Genomic DNA, 17,604 nt, shown 5'->3' with positions numbered 1-17,604 from the left:
ACTCCTGCAGTTAAGCACTTAAAGGTCACAATGATCAGATCAGTTGCCTAGGAGCCTGAGGGAAATATAACAGAGCTGTGTTCTGCGGGTGTTAATCCTGGTAACATCTTTAGAAAACTTGTATTTAGAATTGAGAGAAACAGCTCTTTAAGGGATCTTTTAAAGTACATGATTGCCTAATAAGCATCCTTAGGGTTCTGTCCACATATAAACAAAAGTAAAACAAGCTTTTTAAAACTTCATTACAACCCTTCTTTAATGGCTCTCACAAGTGTAAGGTGATATTCTATAGTAAAATGACTCCGATCTTAATGTTTTCAGCAGTCATGCTGCTCTTACAAGTCTAACATTAAAATTTAGTAGGAGCACAATTGAAACAGATCATTTAAATTAACTATCCAAAATCTATGATAGTATTTTTCTTTATTTAATAAGACAAAGTCTTCAATACCAATCTGAATCCACTAGATAAGCCGCTCAGCAATTTTAAATAGAATATGAATTAAATTAAATATACATACAATTACAATTATATACAATTTACTTAATGATGGAATTGCGTATGTTTTAAACATTATGCATCCTCAATAAGAAATGTGAAAGTAAACTAACTACATATTTGTCACCAGCTCATTTATCCAATTAGCTGTTCCTGTGGTAACGGTTCAATTCATAAAAGGCATGAAATCATAGAAATACAGGCCAGCAGCCTCAGTCAAACTATACATGTAAAAAACAGAAGGAGAGAGGGATGCAATCCCAGTGACTTTGAATCTGGCATGATTGCAGGCTTGTATAAGTATTGCTAGTACACCTGGGATTTTCATCCACAACAGACTCTAGAGTTTCTACTTAGAGTGCAGCCTAAAATGAAAACATAAAGTGAGCTGCATCCAGCTGCAGATGGAAACGCATTTTTAATGGGAGAGGTAAGAGGAGGATGGCCAGACTGGTTGGAGTAGAAATGGTGTCTGGATTTTATTTTTTTGGCAAACTTTGCTCCCTTGATACCAATCAATCAATGACACAGCCTCTCTGAGTGGTAAGGTGTTCCTTTCAAAGTGTAAGTAGGAGGTTTTAAAAGTGATTTATTTCTATTGAGAAGTAGAACCATCCATTTAAAAGTAAACCCAAGTGAAAAGAGTGAGCAAGGTAAGATGGGAAAAATAAACTACCCAACTATGCCTGTCTCCAACTAAAATCTGATTGTCCCCTGAATGGCCTTTGTCCCGTCCATAAATATACAATTTGTTGTTTTTGAAATACTCAATGTCTTTGAACAAAGAACATTTTTATAAATATATTCAATCACGTGAGGCTTTGCTTCGCTACTGCCTGGATGGAAGTAATGCCAATCCTGGGTTAGAAATAGCAGTCTTTTTCTGGGTCTAAATATTCCAATGAGATAACAAAAGAGAGGATATCACATCTGGAATTATTTTCAGTACACTTTGTTGGTCTGTTAGTTTTGAGTAATAAATCCAACACTAGCTGCTATTTTCCTCCTGTCCACTCCTCTTCTTTCATTCGCAGCAGATGACAACATTTGTTCTGTCATATCTGAGACACCGAGCACAACATCCCTTGCTTCTAACGTCTCTTTTACTCCCATATCTTCTTTGTCCCTCATCTGCATCTTTACTGTTTGAAGTCTTCCATCTCCCAATCTTCTGTCTCTCCCGTCTTATCCGTCCCTCAAACCCTGGCCTCCTCCCTAGCCTCTGTTCTTCAGCTGTCATGTCGGGGATGGGCCATTTGTTTTCCAACCTTGTTCTATAAACAATCTCTCGTATCATGTCATCTCACTGGGCTCGCTCCGCTCCTCTTGGCCCTTTCTACCTTCTGTCCCTCTGCTAACACAGTATACCGTGACATCGGCTTCTCCTACCCTATTCTGCCCTCTTGGCCTTCATCCTGCCCCTCCCGCATTATGTCTATTACGCCAAACAACTCAGCCCTTCCAGGTCTATCATCTCCCTTTGAACTGTCATACCTGTTACTTTTCTCCCTACTTCCCTGTGCACCTCTTTCTGCTGCGTGCTGCCTCTCAGATGGATATGCAATAGTGAGTCAGAGCGAGCCCTGTGGGGAATATTAAATCCGAAGCCGGTTCCTTCTTCCTCGACAGAATCTGTTTATCTCAGCGTCGCCACCATCTCCAGTGCTGCAAGCTGCGTTTGCTCACCTCACCTCGTCCCTCGCAGCAATTTGATTGTGTTGACAACAGCTGCCTGACGATGGGAGAGTGGCAATTACATTTTGCAATGTGTTATTCCCACCCATATACTCCAGTGCTTATCCCCTTGCAAATCACGGCTTTGCACAAAAATAGCCTCCCTTTAAGCTTTTTTTTTCACCTTCTTTTTTTGAGGGAAGGACTCAAAAGACTATAAAGGAATATTCCAGTATTGCATGTGGGTCTTATTTTATTATTTTGTCAGTTATAAATATTGATCAGAATAACATTTGTCAGTTGCACTACTTCTGTTAAAGAGCTCATGGAAAAACATGGTATGTTGAATAGGGAAATGCGAGCCTGCTACAGATTTAATTTGAACTGAAAGGAGAATGGCAATGACTGCATAACTCTGCCAAGGCCCTAAATTCACAAGATCCAATTTTTTATTTGGATCAGCACCAAATTTCACACACTCGTAAATATCAGTCTCCTAAATATGTCTCATCTTTGTCTTCAAGAACCATGAATTATTCGGAGAAATTAAAGTGTTTAATCTCAGATTTCCTGGATTCACCCCCTCTTCTGGAGCCGCACCGACATTTATTGAGTTCTTTCCTGATTTATACCACATCCTTTTAATAATCAAATAACCAAATTTGTACAGTAATTTTTACGTCAACATGCTAAAAAAACCAAACCTTTTCACAGAAACAACACAAAATGTTGTCTTATAGATGCACTGATGGCTGTTGTAGCAAACCTTTTTTGAGTTCAAAAAGTCTTCCCTTTGTAGCTATCTCTACACCAAAGCTGACAAGGAAATGCAAGAGAAGTACTGTATATCTGAAAGACATTGTACATTTGGAAGAGTTTCACTAGATGTAAATAACTGTGACTGCAGAAGCCTGACGTCTGTCACAAACCAGAATGTCGTTGGTTCAATCCCTGGCACCTCCAGTTTGCATTGTAAATGTCAAAGTTGTATGTTTTGTATTTAATTATTGTGTTATAGTTAGATGATTTCATATAAGGCATTCCTGCTTTCTACCACATCCTACTCATATTTTTAACATTTCATTTATGTATTTAGTATTTATGTTGTGTACAAAAAACAAAATCTAATTTACCCCTGACAGCTGTGCAGACAGTGTATGAATGGTACCTGATTGAAAAAGCGCTGTAAGTGAATGGAACAGACAAGTTCATTTGTACGCAGGAGCAGGACTGAAGATTTTTGCCCAATTCACGAGTCTTTTAGGAAAGGATTGGTCCAGAAGAAGAACGATTATAGCAATCAACAACTCTTTCATTGAACATATGAGGATGGCTAGTTTTGAGATATACATAAAAAAAATGCTATTCTATTTTATTTGAACACATTGTCAGGGGGCGAAACAGCAGGTCAAAAAAATGGTACTGAAGCAGAAAGTTGGATTCCAAAATTCAAAAGACATGAAAAGTATTATTTTGAGCCTTTTCAGAGAGATGCTCAGCCCCTACACTATAAGTCCCTCTGGATGACAACATCAAATATAAAAAATGCATCTGTGATCCACACCTTCACACTGTTTGGGGCAACCCAGCAATGACAGCACACATGAGCTCCTATCAAACAGGAATGTGTCTGTAGTGAATTGCAACTTTTGAAACCAGGAGCCGGTGGTATCCTCTCACACCTTGTGGCCACTGTGGACATTTAAAAGGCAGCCTATAAATATGTCTTTTTTTATGGTCCCTCCCACCTGTCAGGCGTGTGGTTTGTGCTGCGGTCAGTGGAAATGTGAGGGAATGAAAGGATGCTTTGATAGTCTGCCTGTGAGTTGTCGTTCTTCATTGGTATTCTGCACACAGGAAGTGTTGGGTGCGAGGGTTCGTCCAGCCTCCCTCGCTTTCCTCCTCCAGGTCTCATGCTTGTCTGTTTGGCCAGTGATTTGCAGAGTCACTTTATCTTCAATTAGCATTGTTCTGCTTTAAAACCTAAAGACAGTACTCTCCCTTTTTGTTTAATTTCTGTTATTTTCTCCAACATCAACTCCTGTGTCCACTGCAAGCCTTTCACAACATTTAGCAAGTGCACAGGAGTAGCAGAGCACCACCTTTTGGCTGACATTGTGTATTGCAACTAGTGTGAGACGGTAGAATGTGGCACAGAGGGCTTTATGGGAAGGTTTCCTGCAGATCCTCTCGAGTGTGTGGGTGTGCTGATGTCGTTTCATGATAGGATGTTAAAATTTTGCATTTATAGGCTGTCACAAGGAGATTAAGTGCTTTCGAACCCAGACACATGAGAACACAGGAGTGTAACGAACGCACTTGTACAGTAAATTACATCTTGTGGCAAGCATGTCACACCACTGTGCTTGAAGCAAACAGAGCAGAAAAATCAACGTCCATCTCATCTCTCTCTGCATCTTTGTATCAGCGTGGTCTGACTGCGGGCGACACAGCGGTGAGAAGCTTTTAACTGAATCACCAAGCAGTGCTCTGGAAATTGAGCTTCTGTCTCCTCCTTGCTGCCATCCCTGAATGCATCTCGGAGGCAGTAGGACTTAGTCGTATGTTATGTATGACTAGTATAGGAACCTTATGACCTGATAGTTGGGTGATTAGTGCAGCAAAACACTCTAGGATTTCTATTCTTGCTTTTTCCTTTTTATTTGTGTCAACAAAACAGCATTAACAATGTAGTAAATTGGCGCTTGTGTTAAAAACAAGCTGAGTCAGCCCATAAATTGAACTTTTGGGTGAAACATCCTCTTTCTGACAGCACAGGATTTCATTCCACCAATTAAATGTGAGCGCTGACCTCGGCTAACCTGAGCCCGCCTTTTTCTTCAGCCAAAAACCTATTGAAGTTGAGTTTTAAATGTCAAGCTCTCCTCCAGCCTCTTTGCTCTGGACACTTCTACTCTGCTGATGTTAACATTTTCTGCTCATGAACTTTATACTTGAGATCGGACCTGACCTCTGGATTGTGATCATGCTGCAGTCTGGAGACACATCTACTGTTCCTCTACCAGAAAGAGTTACAGTGTGAGAACAGATAATGCAATGAGCAGGCAGAAATCCCTCCCACAGGCAAAATACAATACCTCTTCCCACCTCCAGTCCATATCAATCCTGTAATCGTCTATTCTGAAGAACCTTCCACCAGCTTATTCGTTTGTAACACAGACTTCTTGTTCCAAACGTTTTTTAAAAGTTATAAAAGTGTGATGTATTACTTTGAAATGTTGTCTTTAAATGCTACATCCAACATAGCTCTGACATCTGGGGTATTTGGTCAGGCTTGAGAAACATCCCCCTGGACCACAGAAGACATTTTTACAAATGGTTTTCTTGGGCTGAGTAATTTTCATCATGATGATTAATTGGACCGTTATAGATAAAATTGTACAAGTTTCTATTTAAAGAAATGTGAATCACAATTGCCATCACTCAGAAACATTAGCAATATAGATGTACTAAATACATATGATCTATCCATTATCTATACCTCTTTCCTGTGAGGGTCTCTAAAGTCAATCCCAGCTGACATTGAGCGAGAGGTGTGTACATCCTTGGTAGGTCACCAGTGTATAGCAGGGCCAACATACAGAGAAAGACAACCATTTACACAATATATAGTATCTACTCATGTATAATATATAATAAAGAGTGGTATATAGATTTCACTGTTCTCATGTTTGTAGGTGGTGTGTTCTTTTGTAGAAAGAGCTTATTCACTGTGTTTAGCTTTTCTTACATAAGATGCACATGTTGCCATAGCAACTTATTATGCACCCATGACACAGATTGTTCTGCCATGAATTAGGGTTCTATTTCCAAAACTCAAGACTAAATCCTTATCGTGAAACATCATTTGAAAATACATTATATATTTATTTATATAAGTCATAAACTTTACATTTATGTTGCCTTTTTGGGTATATTTTATGAAGAGTAAGGTGTTTGTTGTGTCTATGTGCACATTTTTGACCCTTTCACAGGTTCTCCCTCTAAAAAAACAAGTCATCTGGAAACTAAAACCAGCTGGAGACACAACTCGAAGTTAACATCTATTGGCCATCAGATTAAATCTCCTAGCAACAGTTAGCGTCTCAGCTGACAGAGTCAACAGTTGTCAGCTAGAAGTGAGAAGCCAGCCTTTGTTGACTTATTTTGGAAACTAAAGACCCACTGTTTATACATTTGATAAATGTTTTAATGTTGTGTTCATTAAGTGTGTGACTCATATGGAAACCAACAAGCAACGTGCTGTCGTTTATTCTTTGTAATTAGGACTCAGCTCTTCATATGGGCGTCTGCAGCTCACAACAACACTGTTATCAGCTCCAGTGCACCTGGGTGCACTTGGGTCCACTAACCATGTCACTGATGGCAGCGTGGGGACCTGTCATTATCTCCACATCTCGTAACATTACACAGAACTAATATCACAAGGTGGTTCAGCCATATGGAGGTGATTTCAGATTATGAGTTGTAACAACACAAATGTCTCTGTGGGACAAACGGATGACGAACTCACACTTTCATTATGTCAAGAAATGGAACTGTGCTAACATTTTGTATCAAATATGTTTTTTTTTTATCTTAAAACAATGCTGATGTAATCGCAAGGAACTTCATAGATAAACAATTTAGTTTTCTCTGAAATGGCCAGGGGGGCACTGGCCCCAATTTAAGTCTGATTGGCCCCTCAAATGCCCCCTTTCTTTTTAGAAGTGTTTTTTCAAAATATACTTATATGAACACTAAATATTTTGTCAAGAATTTTCTGTGCTTTTTTGAGGTACACAATGTGCTTGAACACGGAACAATTATTCGAAATACGTTCAATGGTATGTATCTCTGCTCAATTGCTTGTATCTCTCTCTCTCTCTCTCTCTCTGTGTGTATGTGTGTATATGTGTGTGTGTGTGTTTTCTCGTAGGCATACCGTTTCCTGGCCATTAACAAGAAGCTGGGGTTGAGTGGGCGTCCAGAGAGGCCAGTGGGCTGCATCGGGACCTGCAAGGTATGAAATTGCCCAGATACTTACATGTACACACTCACTGATATGTGCAGTCCATGTTTCCCTGCCACACAGGTCATGGGTGACTGCATAACACCTCCCACATATTGATCTGCATACATCGCCTCAAGCTCAGAGGAGTCAACCATTGCTTGGAAAGTCCACACAGGCACAGACAATATTCAGCTTCAAGAACTTTTCTCCTCCTCACACATACAGTACGCATCAGTGAATGCTGAATAGATTTGGCTTCCTCTCAAGACGGCCTGCATTTTATTATGCTAAACTGCTGTCAGACTGTGTGTATGGGTTTTTGTATGTGTGTGTTTGTGTGTGTGTGTGTGTGTGTCTCCATTTGTCTCCATGTATGTGCTGTGCCATTGTGCATTCGGACAGTACATGTGTGCTTGGTGCTAATATCTCTTGCTGATGTTATTCACAGTTTCTCCCAAATGAAGGTCACAGCACGAACAAATAAGTTGAGCTGTAGTAGCTTTCTTATACAAAGGCATCGCCAAGCAAATGAATCATGGCTCCCAACGCATGGCTAAGACAATATTATAATGGAACATTTATGGAGGAAATGGCAGACTGCCAGAGGACATTATCATCATCAGTGTGTCTTCATATAGACGCTCATGTATGTGTGTGTGTGTCCTGTGTCAATCTGCATGTGTGAAATGGTGATTCCGTATGTACATGGAAGTGTATGTTCTTTATGTGTGTCATCAGGAGTGGCCGTGTAGCTCCTGTGTGTCCTCCATATCTAAGGATTGATGACTTGTTTTATACCCTGCCCAGAATAATGTATACGTGGCTACTTGTGAGCCATCCGTCTTCTAATGCAATACTGTGTGTGTGTGTGTGTGTTTTTCTCTGTGTGTTTCCCTCCAGATTTATCGTATCCTTGGCAAGACGGTGGTGTGCTACCCAATAGTGTTTGATCTAAGTGACTTCTACTTGTCCCAGGATGTAATGCTGCTGATTGATGACATCACAGTAAGTTGGGGTCACACGCAGAACTCTGTGGTGTCACTGTTCCACAGCCAACCGCTTGTGATGTGCTCACAGCACTAACACTAGAATGCCCCGAGGAGAGCTCATTTAAATTGAGTGCAATTAAATTTAAATATAGCCTCCTGGTTGAGGTTAATAATAAGCCAATGCCATATTTGTATCAAGCCTGATACTGTTGACAGCAAGTAAAAAACAAACAAATAAACAAATAATATATATAAATAATCCCATTTAAACTGAAGTTTATCCTTTGAATAATTTGATACTATTCAACATAAGTCAACAATAAATTCCGTTATTTAAATCCTGGCCCTCAATGATTTTATCATTAATTTAACCACACTTGTTAATTCTGTTCAAAATATAGCATATACTGTACATGCCACAAAATGTGTGTGTCTGTGTGTGTCTGCAGAACGCCCTGCAGTTCATCAAACAGTGCTGGAAGATGCAGGGACGTCCTCTCTTCCTGGTTCTCATCCGTGAGGATAACATCAAGTAATAAACACACACTCCATAATAGCTGTTTTATCTTCTTTTTTTTCGCTCTTCCTGTCCTATTATAGCTTTTCATAACAATCTTCGTCCTCCAATCTCCCCATATATCACCTTTATCTCTCTCTCTGTCTGATCCGGCTGAAGCTCACAACAAAACTTATTGACAGAGTCAGTGTGATTTATCAGGAAGGTGCTACTGTAGGTGCTTGCTGATTCGGTGATAATGTTTCTCATTTGTATCACTATTGCTTGACTGGTGGGCTGATTACAGCAGTATTGACCATTACCCAAAGAACCATATGTTTAATGTGCTACAAACGCTTGTACATTCACACCGCAGCATCTGGGATGAGTCAGTGGGTTCTCACAGAAGCAACTCAATAGTCATTAGTTTGCTATTGATCGGGATGATGACCTGTAGAGACGATGACAGCGGAGCGAACAAAGCATCGAGGGTGTGGTTGAAGAGCGTTTTAATATTCACAGGTTTCAGCTGTGATTATTCCATGCTAATTGTGGCTTTGAAGCTGATGTTGTGATTGTGAAAGCGGGAAATAGAGAAAGGGCACAAAATGTTTTGACCTCTGTGTCGCCAGGGGGAGCCGCTTCAACCCAGTCTTAGACATGCTGGCCTCTTTCAAGAAAGGCAACATCGGTGGGGTCAAGGTTCACGTCGACAGACTTCAGGTTTGTGGATCTAATTAATGTAATGAGCTTATTATGTATTGATGTATTTCGTCTTTCATTCTGTCATTCTTAAACACACTTTATATTACGCTTGTTAATGTCCTCAATGGATTATTTGATGTGTTACTAGTCAGTCAAAGTATTTCGTTGGGTTTTTTTTGCATAACAACAGCATTGTCCATACTGTAAAAATTTAATTAGGTATTTAATCACTAGATAAACATAATTTTAATTATGATAAAATACAATGGGGTGTTCAGACTCCCTTTTGTGACTATTCAGCAAATACTGAATATAACAAATGCTGGTGAATAACTTCTTCGTTTATGTAATTATTCTAAGGTTTGAAATCGCACAACAGCACAAAACTGTCAGCAAGTAGAAAATAAGAATATAAAGTAGCAAATAGAAACAGCCTCAGTCTCACAGGTTTTAAGGCAGATTCTACACATTTGTATCGCTTAATGATCAGGGGAGTTCAGTGTGTTTAGCACTGGTGGCTCACTTTAGTATCATCCAACTGCTGAACACAAATGCTCAGGTGTTTACTGTATTGGGGCTGATAACAAAAATTATCACAATATAATAACAATATAAAAGAGGTTCATTATTTTTATATTTATATATAGTTCTGTTGCATTGTGTAAGCACAATGAGGAGGTATAACACATAAATGATCAGATTTATCATTTGTCATTCTCACAACCTTCGCTCAGGAGCAAAGATCTGTCTTTAAACTTGAAAGAAATAATCTTTTATTGTGAATATTGTTGATATAAACATTTTTATCATGGTTACATTTTTGGCCATATCACCCAGCCCTATCCTTTATACTCTAAAGTAACTCAGTGGTGTTAAAACATTCAGATCAATTCAATCGGATCATTGTTGCTGTCTTTGTTTCTGCGGTTTTGATGGTTTACATATTGTGAAGGGTTTTCATAGGAGATGATGTCAGGGGAGAACATGCCACCCGCTCTCTTCTGTTTGCTCAGTTACTGCGGATATTACCGGTGTCTCTGAAATAAAGGTGGGCTTAATATTACAAATGTTTCAACAAATTGCTTTTCAGGGCTTCACCTCTTTCTCTGGTGAAATGTGAAAAGAAAATCCCAGCTCCTTAATCTGGAGTCCCTCCTTTTCCAATTGCAATGCAAGTGTTTATCTGTGTGTTGAACTCGCTCGTCAGATTCAATTTCTAGGGCAGTCTGTTTTTGTTTGCCTTGGAAAGGTGGACCTCGATTCAGATTCAGCTTGGGTTTTTTTTAAAGAGAGATGGGGAAAAGCTTTTTGTGAAAAATACACTGGTGCAGCAACAGAAATTTTAATGGTATATTAAAAGATTAGAAATCCATAAATGTGTCTTGTGACGCACTGAGAGGACTGTAGAGAAATCTGAATCAAAGGCTCTGTGCCAACATGCACAAAACCATCAGTTTACATTACGGAGTTATCCTATGTATGTGACATGAGGCATGAATGGAACAATAATTAGTGACAGAGATGCTAATGAAGGCAGCCACAGTACAACAGAGGAGCGGTCAGACAGGGTTTCAGAGTTTTTGTTTCCCTGGTGGACTTTAACATGCCCTCACAAAGGGGTAGTAAATCACATCTTTTAAAAAAGGACCACAAATAAAGCTGCAGTAAAAATCACTTTATAATCATACAGTAATTGACTTTGAGATTATTACTCAATTAGTTATTGGAGAGGGGATGAAAACACTAAACTTCTTTGAAACTGCTGTAATCAATATTGTGACTTTGACAATGGATCACATGCAAAGTCACAGTGACAAAGCAGAACTATCACCTGGCTCTGCAGTTGCTCTTGTGCTGTCTGTTATGCATTTTAACATCTAAAGCATGTAACCTACCCAGCCTTAAACAAAAGACACTCCACAAACCACTAACTGGTGATAGTTGAGAATTTAGCAGCTTGAGATCCAGATGTGATTCTCATGAGTTGGTGGAGACCAGAAATGGAGCTAAAAGGAGAGTGAATATGGGATGAACATTCAGCATTTGGACACAAACAACATTCCAAATGAAAACGTCTATATCTCCAGTTCTGCTGGTTGAGTGAGCAAACAAGGTCCTCATATCCAACAAGTCATCTTTATCAAAAAGATGCATAGGTCCTTGCTTTTCCTTTTATTCTTGTTCGACTGAGTATTACGGTCACATCTGAGATTTCAAGCCTAGTATTAAAAGAAAAAGGCATTATATTATGGGGAAAAAAACATAATAGGAAGTCGTTATTTTATTGTTTGTCGTTACAATGTGTTAAAATGAGGAATTTGTAGCATCTTGTTAAGTTATAGTAAAAGTCTCACACATAATGTGCTATTTGCTCATTTGGCTCATCAGAAAATATTGCAGAGTAAACTGTGTCTATTCTCAAGAAAGAACAGCGCAGACTTGTAGGAAATTGCCTCTTTTGTGGAAATGTTTGTCGGTGGTTGACTGCAAGGTTATTGTTGGTTAAATCTGAATGTTATTAAAGAGATTTTTCTACAGAAACAAAGAAGTTGGTCATCAAGAATTTGAATTCTCTTATTATTCTCTCAAAATCTTTTAATACTTCTTTATTAAAATGGACATCCTATTATTGCATATTTGGGTTGTTAAAAATATATTGATACATTTGATTGTAGCAGTATTAGATTTTAATAATGTACTGATTCAAAAATGTACTGATTAGTTTATGTTTCACGACTGACCACCTGCAAAGAATGTTGTAATCTAAATTGAATATCATTATACTCTTACCAATCCAGAGCCCTATTGCAATAATGTCCATCCTTTTACTGGTTAATTGCTAAATGTGGAGATGCTTCCTCTGTGCATGTTTAGCTCACAGCAATTCTCCGAGCAGTGTTCATTAATTAACAATGAAATATCAACATTCTACTGTAGACAGTTTACTGCAGATCATTCTCAGTTGTCATGGCTGAGTTTATGGGTTTAAGCTGCAGAAAACAATCTATCTTCATGATGGCAAAGAGCAGGGACCAAGGTAGCAGTAGAATTATTTTCAAATTGGTTACTTTTAGCAAGTGCTTTGTTGAACTCTTGAGAGGTTTTCCAAACCGATCTTCTCTCCTGAAGTGTTTGTGGTGTTCAGCAGAGGCTTCCTCATATGGTTAGGCTTTTAAGATCTTCCTTCCATTCGCCTATTTGCTATTCACTTCACAGTTAACTCCTACAGCTTTGAAACACTTCCCCTCTTCATCATCTCATTGTTATGGGGAGCAGGATCGCTCCTCTCCTATGTTCCTCTTACTTTTGTTTTGGAGTTGAGTTCAGTTGGAATGGCTAATATCACATTTTGACCACAACAGGCGCAAGTCATGTTGAACTGTGCTCTTTACTCCTACACAGAAATGCTTTTAAGATACTCAAACTTTTGTCAGCATATTTCCGTGTTAGACGCTCTTGTTACTGCAGCCGTACACATTTGTTCGTTCATACCTCACTTCTCCATGTGTTATTTGTTATGAGCGGCAGTATTCAAGAGTTGGTCTGAGTCACGTAGCAAAGCTTTCCTCTGGGAGTTATAAAGCTTCCTGTATTTTTGAGCACTACAGTATAATTTCCTATTCACACATATTGACAGGTTTATTACTGTTCAGTCGTTTTTGGGGCGGCTGTGGTGTGGGGGTTAGAGCAGTCGTCCTCTAACCACAATGTTGGCGGTTCGATCCCAGTCTTCCCCATTCCGAGTGCCAAGTGTCCATTGGCAAGATGCTGAGCCCCAAATTGTCCTTTCTCATAGAAACAATTGTGTAAAACTGTGCTGTAGAGCACTTTGAGTGGTCATCAGTGCTAGAAAAGTGCTATATAAATATAGACCATTTTCCATTTGATATATTTCAGCCTGTAAGTAAGGTTGTAGTATATTATCACATTGCAAATTATGAAATGTTTCTGATCATTCTCTCATCAACCTTTTAGACCCTGATATCTGGAGCAGTGGTGGAGCAGCTGGACTTCCTTCGTGTTAATGAGGCAGAGTAAGAGCTTCTTTCAGTTTTCATGCATGATTTGTCAGAGGTCAGAGCTTTTGTGCTGGTCAAAGTTGTTAAACTGCAGCATAACTGACACAAAGACCTGAGCTGAGATTTTTTCAGGATCAATAGAGTAATTTAGCATAAAATAAAAAAATATCCAAGGAACGATGCTCGCATCATTATCATTTTTTTCAATAGTTAAAATTGGAAATATTGCAAATGGGAAAAACTAGCAGTTAACTGCATATTTGTTCTATTTCTTATAATAGCACACACATAGAGTAACGTGTGTGTGTGTTTGTGTATTTGTTTGTGCACGGCTTACGTGCGTGTGTTTGTGTACGTGTGCATAGGATCTCTGCGTTTAAGAGCTTTGAGGAGCTGGAGCTGCCTAAACACTCCAAGGTGAAGCGTCAGATGAGTACGCCCAACGCCTCAGACCTGGAGCAGCAGCCAGAGATCAGTGTGGAGGAGTGGCTGAACAAGCCCACCGATGAGATCATCCAGAAGTTCCATGTGAGTTGAATGGCTTCAGGAGAAAAGGGTCCACACACACGCACACACACACACAGACACGTTGAGATTAACATAATTTTAAATTACTTCAGAACTGTAGTATCCCTTATTAATATACTACTATATGAAATGCTGGTAATGGCAGTATGAGCAGTTAGAGTTACTCTCTGTTGTTAATAATGAAGAAAAAATATGTAGAAGAACAAAACATTTGTCAGGTTTGACTTGTGTTTAATGTTTGTGAACAATTAAAACAAATTAAACATACAAGATATACCAGCTTTCTTTTTTCACGATACATTAACAACTCACAGATCCTCCTGCTTCCTCTTGTGAAACTTTTGCATCAATATTTGTGGGAAAGATGAACTCTATTCACTCGCTCTTCCCTCCTGTCGACTCACTGTCACACATCTGTCTTGTCATGGCTCACCTGGCCACATGTCTCCTGTCGCTCCCATTATATCTTCTTATTAATATGTTTAAATACATTTTTCTTCATGCACCGGTATTGCGTACTGTCTCCCGTCCATACTCTGAACAAGAATATTTTTAAGTTGTTCTTCATCATATTTTAAACATGTTCATAAGCATTTTAAAGACATTGGAAGTTAACTGTAATTTGTTGGCTCTGTATGAAATTCATCGTAGAAGTCAGCAGAAAAAAATCTGAAAAATCACATCTACATGTGACTTTGTTAGGTTTTAAGTGATTTTATTCTATTTTATAATTAATTAATGTTCCCATCTGCTGCATCTTTGCATGTGCACTAATGCTCTGCCATGTAAGTTTGTGTTTTACTTATTTAAGCACGTTAGCAGCCATATAGAGGCCACCAAAAATTACAATGCTGGAAAAAGTCGGTCTTTTTCATATTTTAGACACATTAAGACTGTTATCAAATGTATATGAGGCAACACAATACAAACCAATGTATAAATGTTTTATTACAAATGTTTTAGCATTGCAAACAAAACAGTGCATCTAAGAATTTCAGCTTGGCTTTTTTCAGTTTGAACTATATTTGAGTTTGTTTCTGTCTTTATTTTTTTTATTTGTGTGTCGTATCCATGACTAAGACAAGCTTTTCATTTGTAATTATATTTGTCACAGGACTCCAACTGCTTGGCCAGCCAGGCTCAGCTCGCAGGGATCCTTCTGAGGAGGGAAGGACCAGACTTTCTTGCTAAAGATGGTGAGTATGCATTTCAATAACAAGAGGTCAAGTTCTCTCATTAAATGCAAAATAAATTCAAGTCTGAAGTGTCATCAGTTAGCAGTTTTTGCCAATATTACCCTTAACATTTAACATTAAGTCTCTCAGTATAATAGCTGAGTTTTATAGAGAATGCTGAGATTTGTATTTGTCTTAATAATGTTATTTAATGTCTTAACACAAAAACATGTGTGCTTGCAGAGAACCTGTCGGCTGAACTGGAGAGAATCTACAGAAGAGCTGGCAGCAGAAAGCTTTGGTCTGATATTCTCACACGTACACACACACACATACAATGCTTCATTGATCTATTTGACACCAAAATGATTCCAGATCAGACTGTATTCATGATCTTTTCTGAACGGAAGGGATTTCAAAAGTAAAATTAAGCATCCAGATCCATCCACATAAACTCCAAAGATGTACATTATCAGTCATTGCTCTATAGACATTGAATTTGTAGTTTGTATCAGAAAATTGAATGAGATGTTAGAATTGTGCTTCATATTTTTTAGTTGGGTGACCTAAATCAAATTTTGTGTGTCCATTTGGTGTTGTTTCCACACTTTGTCATCCATTTAAAAGAATCTTTCTTTCGTACACGTTAAAATAACTTTTATTTAATGTGGCTGAACTGTAGGCTGGTAGTGCGCCACGCTGCTGCCATTATGAAGAAGTTTGCCAGCTCTATAGCTCCTCACATCACCACTATTCTGGTGAATGGGAAACAGGTAATATTCGGGCCAAGAATGATGGAAATCTCTGCATGTTTGCTCCCACTTAGCTGGCTAGCTACAGCTAGGCATACCTTGAGAGCTGTGTGAGGTTCGGCCAATCCTACTTTACGATTCCTCATAACCAGGTTGTCGACAGAAAAACTGTTGGAGACTAATTTGATTGGACAATTGCAAAGTCTGAATTTGTGACTCAAATATTTCAAAAAGTCCCTACATCTCCTCCTGTTAGCTCATAATTAAGTTAAAGTCAAATGTCTCATGCCAGCTCCCCAAAAGTGAAGCCAAATCATCTCAACCAACCCCGGTGGCTGGCTGCTGCATAGGTCGGGATCCTTGCCTCCTCCAGTTTAGTAGACGGGGCAGTGATAAAACGAACTTACGCATCCATTGAGGAAGTTCTTATCACACTGTTTGTTCAAGTGTTTATGTTTGATTTAAGTTTCGTTAAAATTACTTATTTGATGCTATAAAAACAGGGTGAAATGTCACAATTGGCAGCTGAGACTGACTCGTGATTGTATTGGTGGAACCTTGATAGCATGATCACTACTGTGCAAGCTCCAGGATACTTTGGCTTTATTTTTGTACACGGAGGAAGTGGAGATGTCTGGTCTATCCTTAAATCTATTACTTATTATTCCTATTATTTATTTATATACAGTCTACGGTTAAGGCTGACTGTACTCAACATAATCCAGGCAATTTTTTAAATACAACCTATGCTAGTCTCTCAAGTTGAATTTAACTGTAATGGTGATATTTAACTTGCCAGTAGACACGCAGGTAGAAGTGGTGTACTGCAGTAGTCGACTAGTATCTTAGCATCCAGCTAAAATATTAAGCAGCCAAAGGCACTTCTGGTTGAACCACTGAGTTGAAAATGGTAGACTGGCTTCCTCTCACACAGTTATGAGTTTGACCAAACCAGCAGGGCCAAGCTCGAAGGCTCCTGGACTCAGATGTGTACAGGAACCTGTCGTTGTTTTGCTTTCTGTCTCCATTAACCATCCCAGAGGCTCGACACTCATGCTCTCAGACTGGCTGTATGATCCAAGATACACAAATTCAGCACAACAGGAAGTAAACATAAAGTATAAGAAGTAGTGCAACTGTATGGAAGTATATTTAATAACAGTGGGCACAAAGGACTTTGTAGAATTTAGTGGCATCTAGTGGTAGAGTTGCTTATTGCAACTAGCAAAAGCCCCTCTTTAGAGCAGGGTTTGAAACAACAAAGTGCAACATGACAGACTTAATGGAAGAGGACCTGCTTCCATTGTAGATGTGAATTTAGATGCGTATTGAAGAAGTTTGCACAGTTTTTGTAGTGAAGGAATACATTTTTAAGAAAATTATCAGTGCCCACCGTTGAGGGAAAAAAATTGTCCTTCTTAGTTTTTTTACCACAAAGCTACCAACATTGTATTTGTGGTATATTGCTCGGCTGATTCCCAAGGAATTATCTTAATACTTTAATAGTTGTTCCAACATGTCACATGAGCTTTCGTCCCACTCTACAGTCGTCAGTGTTTTCTGTGACCATGCTTTGGTGGAATTTGTCAGGTTAATTGACATGAAAGCTTTTATTGTATGAAGTTTTACTAATTTATTAAATAAAAAATAATAGAAATTTGATTATCCCGGCGTAGAGGGAGAAAAAATGCCTGAAGGCTGATTTCCAAGTTGCTGGGAAATGGCATCGATACTCAGTTCAATTTACTTTCTC

At 38.8% G+C, this 17,604-nt stretch overlaps 1 protein-coding gene across 2 annotated transcripts in view; it reads left to right on the top strand.

The window, feature by feature from the left end:
- Window positions 1–17,604, top strand: part of phkb (phosphorylase kinase, beta) — a 110,936-nt gene that overhangs the window by 83,756 nt on the left and 9,576 nt on the right. The window contains exons 18-26 of one of the 2 annotated variants that reach the window (XM_061067946.1): window positions 7,113–7,196; window positions 8,088–8,192; window positions 8,626–8,708; window positions 9,305–9,395; window positions 13,353–13,411; window positions 13,762–13,924; window positions 15,039–15,120; window positions 15,343–15,400; window positions 15,782–15,872. In XM_061067946.1, coding sequence (XP_060923929.1) covers window positions 7,113–7,196; window positions 8,088–8,192; window positions 8,626–8,708; window positions 9,305–9,395; window positions 13,353–13,411; window positions 13,762–13,924; window positions 15,039–15,120; window positions 15,343–15,400; window positions 15,782–15,872 — 816 coding nt within the window. The remainder of the gene's footprint in view (window positions 1–7,112; window positions 7,197–8,087; window positions 8,193–8,625; window positions 8,709–9,304; window positions 9,396–13,352; window positions 13,412–13,761; window positions 13,925–15,038; window positions 15,121–15,342; window positions 15,401–15,781; window positions 15,873–17,604) is intronic. The other variant, XM_061067945.1, reaches the window with a different exon arrangement.

The sequence above is a fragment of the Limanda limanda genome, chromosome 3 (genome assembly GCF_963576545.1).
Source record: "Limanda limanda chromosome 3, fLimLim1.1, whole genome shotgun sequence".
Taxonomy (NCBI): Eukaryota; Metazoa; Chordata; class Actinopteri; order Pleuronectiformes; family Pleuronectidae; genus Limanda; species Limanda limanda.
Note: the sequence above shows the minus strand (reverse complement) of the source record. Positions and strands in the feature narration are given on the sequence as shown.